The sequence below is a fragment of the Lemur catta genome, chromosome 10 (genome assembly GCF_020740605.2).
Source record: "Lemur catta isolate mLemCat1 chromosome 10, mLemCat1.pri, whole genome shotgun sequence".
In the NCBI taxonomy this organism is placed as follows: domain Eukaryota; kingdom Metazoa; phylum Chordata; class Mammalia; order Primates; family Lemuridae; genus Lemur; species Lemur catta.
In genome coordinates this window covers 64,228,899-64,243,070 of record NC_059137.1, presented here as the reverse complement: position 1 = coordinate 64,243,070, position 14,172 = coordinate 64,228,899, and the positions used below count along the sequence as shown (strand labels likewise).

General features: G+C 41.6%; 1 protein-coding gene across 3 annotated transcripts in view; it reads left to right on the top strand.

Annotated features, from left to right (window-relative positions):
- DOCK8 (dedicator of cytokinesis 8) overlaps positions 1-14,172 on the top strand; it is a 199,796-nt gene that overhangs the window by 164,318 nt on the left and 21,306 nt on the right. For all 3 annotated transcript variants that reach the window (XM_045562393.1, XM_045562395.1, XM_045562394.1), the window contains 7 exons: positions 2,428-2,524; positions 3,936-4,070; positions 4,957-5,109; positions 6,686-6,844; positions 8,320-8,420; positions 9,200-9,392; positions 13,808-13,951. In XM_045562393.1, the coding sequence (XP_045418349.1) occupies positions 2,428-2,524; positions 3,936-4,070; positions 4,957-5,109; positions 6,686-6,844; positions 8,320-8,420; positions 9,200-9,392; positions 13,808-13,951 (982 nt within the window). The remainder of the gene's footprint in view (positions 1-2,427; positions 2,525-3,935; positions 4,071-4,956; positions 5,110-6,685; positions 6,845-8,319; positions 8,421-9,199; positions 9,393-13,807; positions 13,952-14,172) is intronic.

Here is a 14,172-nt window from a genome sequence, read left to right as displayed (position 1 = left end):
ATTTGGATCTGACAATCCAGACCTTCTAGTTCAGGCAAGGAAAAACAACAACAACAACAACAACAACAAAAATACATGCAATAGGTACTACAGAACTGCGTAGGTGGTTAGCTCATCCACTCAGCAAGCCTAACAAGGCACGTTTTCCTAGGCTGTAAATTCGTGTTTCCTTTTGCTTGCAGTAACAGCACAATATCGGGCTGTACCATGTGTGGCCCACCGATTCTCTCTAGGTTAGTTCTCAGTCCTGACCTCGGTGGTGGGATGCTCCTTGTCAGGACTAATGATTCATATCTACAAATTCTCAGGGACATGGCCTTCTTTTCTTTTCTTTTTTTTTTTTTTTTAAGGGAAACCATAGTAAAATTATAACTGTTCAACATATCTATTTGGAAAACTTGTTGTAATTATAATAATGGTGTCTGTCACCTCTTTCTTTCTGATCACTTTTCAATTATTTCCAATTATTTTGGCTCTGTTTCTTTTAGAGCAGTAATTTTCAACCTGGGCAGCTTTTAAAGTTTCTAGTGCCCAGGGGTACCCTAGACCCATTCAATCTCAAACTCCAGCAGGGGCCAGGAATCAGTATTTGGTAAAATTCCCCAGTATTGTGCAGCCACATCTGAGAACCACCGTTTTAAAGGAGTAGATGGTAGGTTTTTTAAAAACCAGGTTAGTAGTGGTGATGGTTGCACAGCAATATGCATGTGCTTCATACCACGGAACTGTACACTTAAAGATGGTTACGTGGCAAATTTTATGTTATATGTATTTTGCCACAATAAAAAAATTTGGAAAAAAACAGGACACTCTAGATCTTCACCATCCAATACAGTAGCCACTAGCCACATGTGGCTATTGAATGCCTAAAATATGGCTAGTTTGAATTGAGATGAGGTGTAAGGGAAAAATACGCACCAGATTTTGAAGTCTTATTGCAAATAAAAGAAAGTGAAATATTTCACTAGTAATTTTTATATTGATAACATGTAGACAGTATTTTTGATCTTTTAGGTTAAATAAAATATATTGAAAATAATTGCACCTCTTTTTGATTTTTTTAATGTGGCTACCACAAAATATAAAATCACATATGTGGCCGCCATTGTTTCTCTTGGACAGTGTTGCTCTAAATTTAAACCTGCTGGTAAATTAATTAAAAAGAGCTTTTAGATTTCACTTATTTTACACATACATTATCATTTGAAGAATGAGAAAAACATGCCAAGTGGCTTGTGACAAGAGATCCTATCCTAAGCATTAAAACGTTTAAAACACACACAAATATTTATTCTGAGCCCCCAACAGTATGTAAGCAACTGCAACGCCCCCATTACTGGGTTAAGGGGACTCCAGAACAGCTAAGTGGTAATCCTGGTTCAAGACACTTGAGCTGACAGCATGATGCTCCAACCCAGTAGTAACATCTTGGCCACTAGGCATCTTGGGAACAGCAATTCTTCATACCTTCCTTTCCTTACGACTAAATTTGGATGGTGATGCAAGATACCACTTTCCAGCTTCACTTGGATTTTATGAGAGTAGACGGACTGACTCTACAGCAGTCCCCAACCCTTTTGGCACCAAGGACCAGTTTCACAGAAGACAGTTTTTCCATGGATGGGGTGGAGGGATGGGGGAAGTGGAGTGGATCCCTAAGAGACCCCAGACCCGTACCAGTCCACAGCCTAGGGGTTGGGGACCACAGCTCTAGTGCATAAAACATTCTGATTTCTTAAAATCAAACCTAACAGAGAAGCAGCACGAGGCAATTTCCTATCCCTAGTGGGAAATGGCCAGGAATGTCCAGTAGGATGCTAGATCACCTGCCCCATAGGAATGCACCCTTCCTTCCCAATGGAAAAGGACAAAAAACCCCATACACTTGGCTGAGCAATGCCAAGGTGGTCTTGGAGAAATTAAGAGACAGACTCTCCAGGAGCCTGTTCTGAAGCACCACCCTTTCCTAACCCAGCAGCACTGCCGTTTGCCAAATTCACATTTCATCTCCTTTCCCTCTCTCCTGCGTGTTGCAGGGGCTTCCGCTTGCTCAGATCTGGGAAGGTTTTCATGCATGAAACGTAGGCATGGCCCTGAGGCTTTAGGCAACAGTCTAATGGGGATGGCATAATTGCTAGTAGCAACCAATAATTGCTTCTCGACCCATATTGTTATTTTTAATTGTCATCGTTATTAATAATAGTGTGGATGAGGATGGCCTGGAGACTTTATGTAGACAATCTTTCTAACAAGACATGGATCACAGAAAGCCCCAGCACTCCTTAATTACTCATGGCCAGCCGCTTTGTTTTCATTTCAAGGTTGACTATTCTGAAGATTTCTTTACGCCTTGGTGCATAGATTGCCATCATCGGAACCTGGCCAGGTTTGATATGCACTTTAATTTGACCTCCTTTTCTTTCTTAGAACAAAGGCAGAGTTAGATCAAGAAGCTTTGATCAGTGGCAATCTGGCTACAGAAGCAAATTTAATCATCTTGGATATGCAGGAAAACATTATCCAGGTGAGGACAACAAACACCTGATCTGATTTGTTCAACTTGAATATGTTTACTAGAATCTAATAAAGAATTCTTTATACAAAACTGCAAAAGAAAACATGATCACAAAGCACTCTTTTTTGAAAAAAATGAAGTTGGGAAGCTTTCTGTTTACAATAGTGTCCACCTTAGAAATTCCAGAGATACTGAACATTCTTCTGGTTTCTTTGACTTGCTGCTGACTTGGAAAAGGTCAGGTGCTTGACAAGCTAACCCTCATGGTTAAATCTGCCTGTGTATGCACCAAGTTTATAATGTGGATGGCGGGCTTATAGATTAGCATCTAGAACAAGGAGGGTAACTAGGTTTTTTCTGATGGATTAACTCCAGTTGAATGATGGTCACTGTCTGGTATGGGAGCTATAATTATGACAGGCTAGGTAAAAAAAAAAAAAAAAAGAGTGCTAAGTGTAATAAATGATGTCTGCTTTAGACTCAAATTGGTAAAGGAAAGTCATTTGTATCATGAATTTGCCATCCTTGCTATAGACAAGTATAGGGTCACTGTGACCTTTGCCCTGCACTAATTTCATCTTCTGCATGATATTTCCAAGAAGTCTAGGTTATAATGAGTTTTTAGTTACCCTGGAAAATGAGTCCTTACCTGTTTCCATTGAGAAGTCATTTGTTAGAGTAGATCCAGTATTGCTTTTAAGAGCTACAAAAAATATTGTTGAAACACAGTGGCATGTTAATTATTCAACTTTTACGTTGTCTAAAATCAAAGTAATTATTGTATAAAACCGAAGACAAAAAATATGTAGTGTCTTTGATGACTTTGATATCTTTGATAACTTAAAGGCTTGGCATCATATTGGTTATATCTTTATACAGCTCAACTTTATACGGTGCTACATATCTAACACCAGTCCTCAAAATGTATTTGCAATTTTCAAAGCAGACTGAAACTTTTTTGTTATTGTCCTTGGTGTTGTTAGTCTTGTTGTCGCTGATAAATAAGCTTCTATTTAGCAACATTGCTGCCACCATGCAGTCCCTTATGCTGGGAAGCCCACAATTGTGTTTCAAAGCACACAGGAAAGCTTGTATACAAAGAAAGAACATTCCAGAATCTGTGACTCAGAATGGGGAGAGATTATGCTTTATTACTTCATTTGGGAGCCCAGAATTAGGTATAAATCCAAAATCAATTGGGAGTACTGAAATAAAGTCATTTGGAAATAGAACTTTAGCACTCATGGTTGACAGATGACATGTCAACCATGAGAGCTCTCCAAACCCTTACGACCTTCCACCAAAAGAGTTGAAACATCAGACTCACTGTGCTGGTCATCAGCCGTGTCTCTTGCGTCTTTACCCCCCCAGCTCACTGGCACGGTACGGGCATTCAGTGATGCTGTTCTTCCATTCCTAGGCGAGCTCGGCTCTGGACTGCAAAGACAGCCTGCTGGGAGGTGTTCTGAGGGTCCTGGTGAATTCTCTGAGCTGTGATCAGAGTACCACCTACCTGACTCACTGCTTTGCGACGCTCCGTGCTCTCATTGCCAAGGTAAACCTGGGACGCTTGTTTTCTTACTCTTAATTAAGAGTAAGATTCTCATCTAGCTTCACATTTTTCTCTTCAGGTGGACCCAAACCCACAGCATATATTAAGTGGCATCACAGTAAAGGTCTTAAGTCCTCCTAGGAAGAAAGCTGATGCACCCATTCTATGGGAAGTCACCATGGAGAGAGAAAACAGTGGCTCTCATACTTGGAATGAGGGCCTAACTCTAGAAATTTGAAATGCCTGCTCACTGAAGCTCTATGACATGAGAGCAAAAATCAATTGAGCGACTTTGCAACTTCACCCTTTTTCTTTAATACCTCGTCTGAATGAGATTAAGTCCTATAGCTCACTCCCATGAGTATCTTTTACAAAATGTCATGTCATAAAATTCCAGAAGGTTTAGAAATGAATTTCTCATAGCCTGAAGAATGTAGATTATCCTTGGGTAAAATGGTCTACACAGATTATTTTTTCCCCTTTATTGAAGATCTCAGTTCACACCTTCTATGTGGGATCTTTTAAATTTACAAAGTAGAATTCTTCTGCTCACCCCTATCAGGACCATTTTCTCTTTCTTAGTCACCAATAATTTCCAAGGAAACTCGGGTTTAATTCCTTCATAGTTGTGACTTCACCAGTGAATGCAAGCTGGCTAAGAATGCAGGTAATAACACAGCCCTGACCTTAGTTGTACAGTTCATAATTAAATCCTAAGTCGACTCTATTGCTTAAATTCATCCTCTGACTCACGTAGCTCATTATCTTTATGGAGCAATGCATTAACTCTTCTGGGCTTTTTGCTTGTCCAAGCAGACATTTGCATATCTCAACAGAAAGCATATCAGAGTGCCAAGTGATGCCTAATGGCCCCTTGTGTCTCTCCTAGTTTGGAGACTTGCTGTTCGAGGAGGAGGTGGAACAGTGTGCAGACCTGTGTCAGCGAGTGCTACACCACTGCAGCAGCAGCATGGACGTCACCCGGAGCCAGGCCTGCGCCACCCTCTACCTCCTCATGAGGTTCAGTTTTGGAGCCACCAGTGTAAGAGCTCAGACCAGCTGGGTGACCTAGAGTAGTTAAGAAAGTCAATGGAAAGCGTTGGTTGAGAGAAAAACATAAGGAAAAGTTTGCAGTATTGCAATTGACTTCTGTCCTGTGAGGAAGAAACAATTGAGTGCCTAGATGGATAGCAGCTTTCATTTTAATTTGCATCTAAAAGTGAATGTCAAGACAGATGAATGCAGTGGTTTCTGTCAGTAAGTTTCAAAAAGAAGTGGAAGAATATATGTAGATTAAAAGGTATCATCTGTGGGAATAAATACAATAGATGGGTTAAGAATTCAGAAGAATGTGTCCTGTTTCTAAATTCTGACTGGCTGGTACTAGAACGCCTGGTGAAAGAGAGTTTTAAATGATCAGTATCATCCAGACTTGAGTTTTAATCAAAGCTAAGAAGCCTTTGGAGTTCAGCTTTATTATAGAACAGTCAACATTTGCTTTAGTTTGTCTAGATTTTGTTATGTCCTTTTGGAATTTCCATTTGTGGTTATGTTAATAAGCATGCTCACATGATATTAAAAGATAAATTGGCCCATAGAAGAAAGGCAGGGTTCTTAGAATATATTAAGGAATACTATTTAAGAGCCTTTGGGACTGTGGTCCCCAAGCCCCAAGCTGCAGACCAGTACCAGTCCATGGCCTGTTAGGAACCAGGCTATACAAAAGGAGGTGAGCAGAGGGCAAGCCAGCAAAGCTTCGTCTGTATTTATGGCTGCTTCCCATCTCTGCATCATCACATAAGCTCCGCCTCCTGTCAGATCAGTGGTGGCATCAGATTCTCATAGGAGCATGAACCCTACTGTAAACTGTGCATACGAGGGATGTAGGTTGCACACTCCTTATGAGAATCTAATGCCTGATGATCTGAGGTGGAGCTGAGGTGGTGATGCTAGCACTGGGGAACAGCTGCAAATACAGATTATCATTAGCAGAGAAGTTTGACTGCACAATAAACATAATGCACTTGAATCATCCTGAAACCATCTCCCCGCCCGCCCCAAACCCCAGTCCATGGAAAACTTGTCTTCCATGAAACCAGTCCCTGGTGCCAAAAGAGTTGAGGACCACTGGTTTAGGACATTGCTCAGGGGTCCTTGGGATAGCCATATTTTTCCATGGGCCTGGAAGAAAAGGAAAAAGAAAAAGTTGCTGCTTACTGAGAGTCCAAAACCTTAGAAATCCTCTCCATGGAGGTCCCATTCCTCTTTGCAGTCTAAGTACAGTCCCAAGAAGAGAGGCTTGGCACCGTAGGACATGCAGTATCCTGTGACCCAACTTATAGGAACCTGCCAGCTTGCAGTGCGGAGGCAGCCCAGTCCTCAATGAAAATTTAAAGGGGGCCTGACAGATTTATGTGAGAGCAGGATCCATTTTAAACCATTTAAACAACAATATGAATCTTGTGCAAAGTGTAGCTCACGTTTTATTGAGAGAAAATGAAATGATGTAAAAGAAACATCAGTGGTTGTTTTTGTCTGGCCTTGCTGCCTTCAATTACCAACCAGCCAAGTGTCTCTTATTTGTTCCATCTTTTTTTTTTTTCTTTTTATTGATGCAGAACTTTGCAAGAGTAAAGATGCAAGTAACCATGTCTCTGGCATCCTTGGTGGGCAAAGCACCAGACTTTAATGAGGAGCACCTGAGGAGATCCTTGAGGACCATTTTGGCCTATTCAGAAGAGGACACGGCCATGCAGACGACTCCTTTTCCCACCCAGGTAGACTTGAAGCACATACCTTGTCTCATGTGTGGGTTTGGGATCAGCCAATTATTTTATATATACATACATATATAATTTATATATAAATATACAAAATTTGCAAATATTTATTGTCCAATATGCACATGCTCTCAGTGCTCTGAAAAGTACAAAAAAAAAAATACATCCACCATTGTCCCCATCTTCAAGATGCTAATGGTCTATTTGGAGAGCTCAGTCTCAAAACAATTAGGTGGCAATACAAGACAAGTGATACTCAAGTACCAAGTATATGGTAGGAAAGTAAATGCTGTGTAAGGTTAGAGAAAAGGAAGGGTGATTAATAAACAACCTAGTGGCCAGGAAAGCCCAGGGGCCAAGAGTAAGACTGAAAGGCTGGGGTAGAATTGAGCTGAGCAGGGGAAAAGTGAAGGGGAAGTTGTACATAGTGGAGAGAATGAATTGCGCCTAAGAGGATGATAAAAGGACCAGCTTTACTGCTGAGGGGTACTTGAAAGTAAGGAAGGGCCCAGTTAGAGACAGTTCGTAGACAAGCTTAGCCCAAAGGAAACTTGCAAGGAACCTCTAGGATAGGTGAAAATGAATGAATGAATGATTTTTTTCTTTATTCCCTTAGTCTGACAGCCCTATTTGCACAGTCTCCTGCCTGCTCTAGCAATTTCACATCCTCTTTCTCCGAACCTTTTTCCTTTCCTCTCCTCTGCATCAAACCCTACCTCTCTCATTTCCTCTTGACCACCCTCCTTTCAATTAATCTCATCATTTATGCAGATATTCACCAGCAAGACCAAGCAAAATATAGGCAGGTTAATAGAGGTCTTCAGTGCCTTCACTCAGTGAAATAAATCTAGTGGTGGAAATTTTGGGAGCCCTGGCAAGCTGGTAGAGGGGGTGGGGGGTAGGACAACATTCTGTGGCTGAGCCACCTCCTAGGTCTAGAGGTGAAGCCATAGTCCTCATCCTTTTTGTGCTGCAGGCTCCCCTGGCCACTTCTCTGTTGGCTTTTGTAGTTAAGAACAAGTGGCTGCAAGAGGTTCTAAAATCTCTGAAGCCCTGGGAAGATCCAGGAAACTTCTGAGATGTGGAACCCAAGCTAAGGTCCTAAGGCACCTCCTACTTGGTATACAAAGCCCTGATGTTCCAGAGCAGAGTTTAGAACTTTTCAGGTTGCGAATAACTGAAACTACTTCAAACTTTAATAATGAAAAGGGTATTGGAGAGGGAGATAGCATAAGGATTCAGGGCTAATTCATGGATATCAGGTGCCGGCTCACGTCTGGGCCTCAGAAGCACCTGGACTTTTGAAGATCAAAGCCACGGAGAACGGGGTCTTGGCTCCCCCTCCACCCCTGATCTCTGCTGCTCTCTGAGTGGAGACTTTCCACGGCTTCCTCTTGCACTTTCAATGTAATCATGACTCGGCACCCAGGACAACAAAACCAAGATTATTTTGGGGCTTACACATCTTGCAGGTGGAGGAGCTTCTCTGCAATCTGAATAGCATCTTATACGACACGGTGAAAATGAGGGAATTTCAGGAAGATCCTGAGATGCTTATGGATCTCATGTACAGGTGAGCTTTCCTGACAAACTCAAAGGGTGTCACTTGGGTATCTAGGGTTTGTCACTGTGGAATTCTTACTAGGGTTATTACCAAAGGTAACATGGGTACAGTGTTTTAAATGACATCCAAAACTGTACATAGAAATTGGTAGAAATTAAACATTCAGAGTGAGTTGATTCATAAATAAGTTTTTGGAAAGGTCTCCCCAATTTAAAGTGAAGTACCTGTTTTATCTTCTACTTGCCTTGTCTTCTACTTACCATAGAATGTGAGAAAAGAATTATCAATTATTATATGAATTATTTCCTATATGGTTTTGTTCCAATTATATTCTGACATACATGTATAGTTTTACTTTAGAAATCATATTTTACTCTGTAGTTTAAAACTCTGCCTTCCAGTCCTTGTTCAGAAGAAACTACTTACAGAAGCAAAATTGTTCTGATGCAACATCATAAGAAGGGTAGTGTTTTTATCTTCTGTTTTTATCTTATTATTTTGAGAGAAAGGAAAAAAAAGGAAGAAAATTGCTTGAGATCCATTACAGTAGACATCATTTTATCAGGTCTTTTTTCCCCATAAGGCTTTTACTAAGTGCTATTTCTTGGGGTCCAGCACACCCTACACATGGAATGAAAACAGTTGGACTAATAAATAGTTTTTCTTTTCTCTCTTTTTCTGAAAATGTGTGCAAAAGACTCGGGGTCGGGAGGGAAGTGGCCACACACAATAGAAGAACGGTGTCATTAACCAGTTGTTCTTGAAACTATTTCTCCATCTGTCTTCAGAATTGCCAAGAGTTACCAAACATCTCCTGATCTGAGGCTGACCTGGCTCCAGAACATGGCGGAGAAACACACCAAGAGGAAGTGCTACACGGAGGCCGCCATGTGCCTGGTACACGCAGCTGCGTTAGTGGCCGAGTACCTGAGCATGCTGGAGGACCACAGCTACCTGCCCGTGGGCAGTGTCAGCTTCCAGGTGGGGCCAAGTTCAGCTTTTCCTATAGAGCAGTGGTTCTCTGTAGAAAAACTAGGGCAATTATTCCCCCCACTCTGGGGACATTTGACAATATCTGAGATATTTTTGGTTATCATAACTGGGAGTGGGAGAAGCCACGGATGCTGCTAAACGTTCCACAGTGCACAGGAATTGCACATTCTACAAAAAATTTTCTGGCCCCAAATGTCAATCATGTCAAGGTTGAAAAACCCTGCAAAACCCTCTGTTAATGTATTACATTTGCCTCTTCTAATTGCTTTACCATCTTGGGTTTTTTTTTTTTAATTATTGTTTACAATAATGGTACCTAGAGTCAACAGGCACTTTAGGAGACATTCTCAAACACTTTCACGTGTGTGATCTCATTTGCACTTCCCCATAAACCTGTGAAGCAGGCATATAGGGAAGGTGTTATTACTCCCACTTCACAGATGAAGGAACTGAGAGAGCAATTTTTCTAAGGTCATTTAAACTCTTTGTCAAAGACTTGTAGTTGGCACAGGATACTGATATCCGTGAAAGTATTCCTGAACATTGGGGAAATGATTTCCCTTATGACTCATTTCTTTGATTCCACTCCTCAACTTCACAGGGGCCCACTCTCTAATCCAAAATGAAGAATCAAATTGACCTGGGAAAGGCTGAATCAGTACTTTCTTAGCATAAGATGAAAATTACCCACAGTTGGCAAAAGGCAATTGTCTGCCAGCCCTGAAAGCTGGCTCAGGCTGGGATACACAGTGGTCACTGGGACTGTCCTTACTGAATAGTTTAGTATGGTCTTTAGAGAGGAAAAAAAAGTGTTGAGTACTTTTTTTGAAAGAGACATAATCTGTAGAGATGACCGTCCCTGAAAGCATGCAATATAGCTACAGGAATAGAGCACTTTTCAGGCCAGATTTACAAAGTCATTGACAAGTGTCTGTATTATTCTTGTTTGAATTTGCATGACTGATTTTATGAAAGGCTTTGTTCTCATTATTGTTCTTCAACACAATTTTGTGATGCTGTGTGAACCAGAAAAAAAGGACAATTCAAAGTAGCTTTCCCAGCCTTAGAGAATGTCATGGAAAGTAGTGGAGCCAGGAGCTCCTGGGTTCCCAGAGTACTGCTCATCTGCCACACTGGGTTTCACCTCATATTAACTCCTCCTTCCTTACGGTCCTCAATAACAAGCATGTTTATTCTGTGATTTCATGCTTGGCAAATGAATTTTATTCTCAATTTGGAAATGTTTTTTATCAAAGCCAATAATTAAATTCTTATCCAAAAGCATGAAAATATTACATCTAACTTTGAATCACATAAAAGTGAATAAGAAAGTTATAAAAATTAGTTTAAACATATCTGCTTCTTTTATCAAATTTATTTTGGACATTTGATATTGTCAAGGATAAATATTATAGTACTACTCTTTCAATTCCCAGAAAATCTTTAGGTGTATCACTTTATGTTGAATTGTATCATCCCCTTCTCTTGTTTCATTGACTAAACTATTTCTTATTCTTTTATGCCCTTTTCCCAGTTACTATATTTTATTTAATATATATCACTTAAATATTAATTGCATTTTATTGACTTTTATGTTTAGTAGCCTTACTGTCCTAATTTTATCTACAATTCAATTGATTTGCTTATAATGAGACATGCCAAGGTGATATAGAATAGTTATTATAGAACCAAGAGAAAAACTCCATATTATCCCTACATGGGAGCATACAGCTCCATCTTTTCATATATCTTTATCCATTCATTCCTTCCTTTAGAAACTATTTATTGAGCACTTATTCTTTCCTCTTGAACTTGACATTCTAGCCAGATAGACTCTATATAACTAATTATTCCATTCTTTATTCAATAACAATTATGAGAAATACTGTTTGTTATAAAGGGGCACAAGATGTTGTCAGCATTTATAACGTGGCCCAGCCTGGGTGTCAGGGAAAAGGTGAAGAAGGTGAAAAGGAAGCAAAAGAAACTGAAGTGTGAGGCCTTCACTATGTGCAGAACACAATGAGTTAGGTGTTCTCAGCTGCAGAAGAGAAACCAAGTGATGTTGATGCTTATAAGTAAATTCTTATTTCTCTGAAATGAGACCTACCAGATCATTTTGGAAATGTGTGCCGGCAAATGATAGAATGCCCCACCCAGACTGTCCTAAGGTAAAAATGGAATTTGTCAGCCTTCATGAGAGAGGTAAGCCTGGAGTAGCACCGCCGAACTGGTCCTGGAGGCCCAAACAATGTCATCAGACCTCAGTGTCATCACCACTTACTTTCTCTGCCTTCTATTGCGTCAGCTTCATTCTTCACAGGCTTCCCACACCGATTAAGGTTTAGGTTTGCGTCTCCAGGTTCAAGTCCAGGTGAAAAGAGAGATATCTCATTTCTAGCAGTTGCAGAGAAATTCTAGTACATTTTACTGATCCTGACTAGTTTCTGTGTTCATCCCTGCAGCAGTGATAATGACCAGGGAAATGGAATACTCTGACTGGCTGAGCCAGAGTCACAGGCCCACACCTGGAGTTATGACACCCCCCCCCCAAAAAAAAATCAGGATGCTTCACTTTGTAGAAGGATGAAAGAACTCTGGGAGCAGCATTAAAAACAGATATCCAGTGTTGATTTCTTAAATGCTCTGTACTTTGGTTTTCAACCTTGTACTGCTCTAATAAAAGTGAGCCTTTGGAAAAGACTTACACATTGGAGATAAATAAATCTATGCAAGGAAAATAACTTTGAGGTCACTGAATTCCTCGGAACTGAGATAATTGAAATTCTATGTCCCAGAGTGCAATATTTATTTCACAAATGGAGATACGGACACATTCTCAGTTCCTAATTCTGATGCAAGGAGAGCCTTCTCCAGAATCTTTTCCCTCTGACTATAGCTAATGAGGCTACATAGCTTCAAATCTGTTCCTCTACTGTGAAAAATTGCATACTGCTGGGTGTGGTGGTGTGTGCCTGTAGTCCCAGCTGAGGCAGGAGGATCACTTGAACCCAAGTTCAAGGGCAGCCTGGGCACCATAGCAAGACCCCTATCTCTAAAAAAAGAAAAGAAAACTACATACAATCCTAATTGTATTAGTTCCCTGGGTTATTAGATTCTTTCAACTCTTGGACCTTCTGTTATCTCCAATTCAGAAACATCATAATAGACAGGCCAGGTTTAGATGAAAGACTGGCCACAAAAGACTTTGAGAGCCTCCTCCTATATTCCTAAAACTACATTGTAATATTGCATGTGAAAGGATAGGGCTATGACAACTATCTCCTCATTGATTGCTAAGGTCGATTCACTTGATCTTGCTAGCCAGGCCAGGAGGCAGACCACTTTTAGTCCACAAGTCAACTCTGATCAATTGATAATGGCTGACTGGAGCACTATGCTGAGAAGAATTTTGGGACTGTATCCGAGCTCCAGGAGAAGAGTGCTATAATTGATTCGTTATGCCTACCATGAGCACAGCAATTGGAAGGATTGGCATGTGTGCTACCTGTTTGCAATCCCTAAGCTAGGAAGTTTTCCAGTTTCTTCTGTGCTCTGTATGTATTTCTTTCATAGCTGTGAGACAAGATGAAAATGACTCTTGACCTGTCAAAAATATGAGAGTCACTGCCAGGGTCAGCACTAGGGGGAGGCAAGGGAGGTGGACAGGTGCAAAAAGTGAGGAGGCACTCACTCTCAGGGTCAGGTGAGTACAGGATCGGCACTTCTATGACCCTGAGAGTACCTCCCTCAATTTTGTGCCCTGGGTTTCTCATTAGGTTCACCCTAACCCTGGTCACTGCATTCTCTGCTAGAGGTTCTAAACTCTATAGTGTATGGAGAGGAAAAATGTGTAGAAACAAAATGTTCAGGGGAAAAAAATAGTAACTACTGCATTGCTGTAAAAACTTCCATAAAGAAGACATTCTCACTTGCTATTGTCATACATTATGGCTATTTATCTGAAAGTCAAGTCAGTAGTGGCAACGTAGTTCAGAAAAACACCCCAGAAGTCAGAGGTTCACTGGGCTGGTGAAACAACAAGTCTCCTTAACTGTTAATTGGGCTTTGCCTTTAAAAAACCAAGACCCCAGGTGTGTGTCCCTTAGGGTTGTTTCACTAAAGTAACCCAACTGATGTTACATTGAGATAAAATGTCTTTTATATAAAAACCTCCTCATGCTTAAAAAGAAAAGGAAATTGTAAGATTTGAAGACCAGTTGCTCGGTGCGCCCTGTGCAAATGAAGGGCAGGCAGAAAGCCTGGTGGGTGGGATCGCAGACCTGGTGTGAGCGCGGCCCGGTGAGGACCCGAACAGGCGTCCTGGTTCCTACATCGGGTGCCTGCGGTCTCTGGCTAGTCGGGTCGCCTGTTCCCTGGGCTTATTCTGTGACCTCTTTCAGAACATTTCTTCCAACGTGCTGGAGGAGTCCGCAGTCTCTGACGACACGCTGTCGCCCGACGAGGACGGGGTGTGCTCGGGCCGGTACTTCACCGAGAGCGGCCTGGTGGGCCTCCTGGAGCATGCGGCCGAGCTGTTCAGCACGGTCAGTGCCGGGGTCCCTCGCGCGCCCTAACAGCCCCGTCGGCCCCACTTCCCCGGGACACGCGCCAGGGTGTGCAGGGCCGGGGATGAGGCTGGGGAGGGCTTTGATGTAAGCAAATTGCAACAGCTCCCGAGGGAGGCCAGAGAGCCTTTCATGCAGCAAGGTTCTGGCTGTCGCCGCCTGCTCATTGGCTGGGCGGCAGTTTCACAGGATTGTTTCCG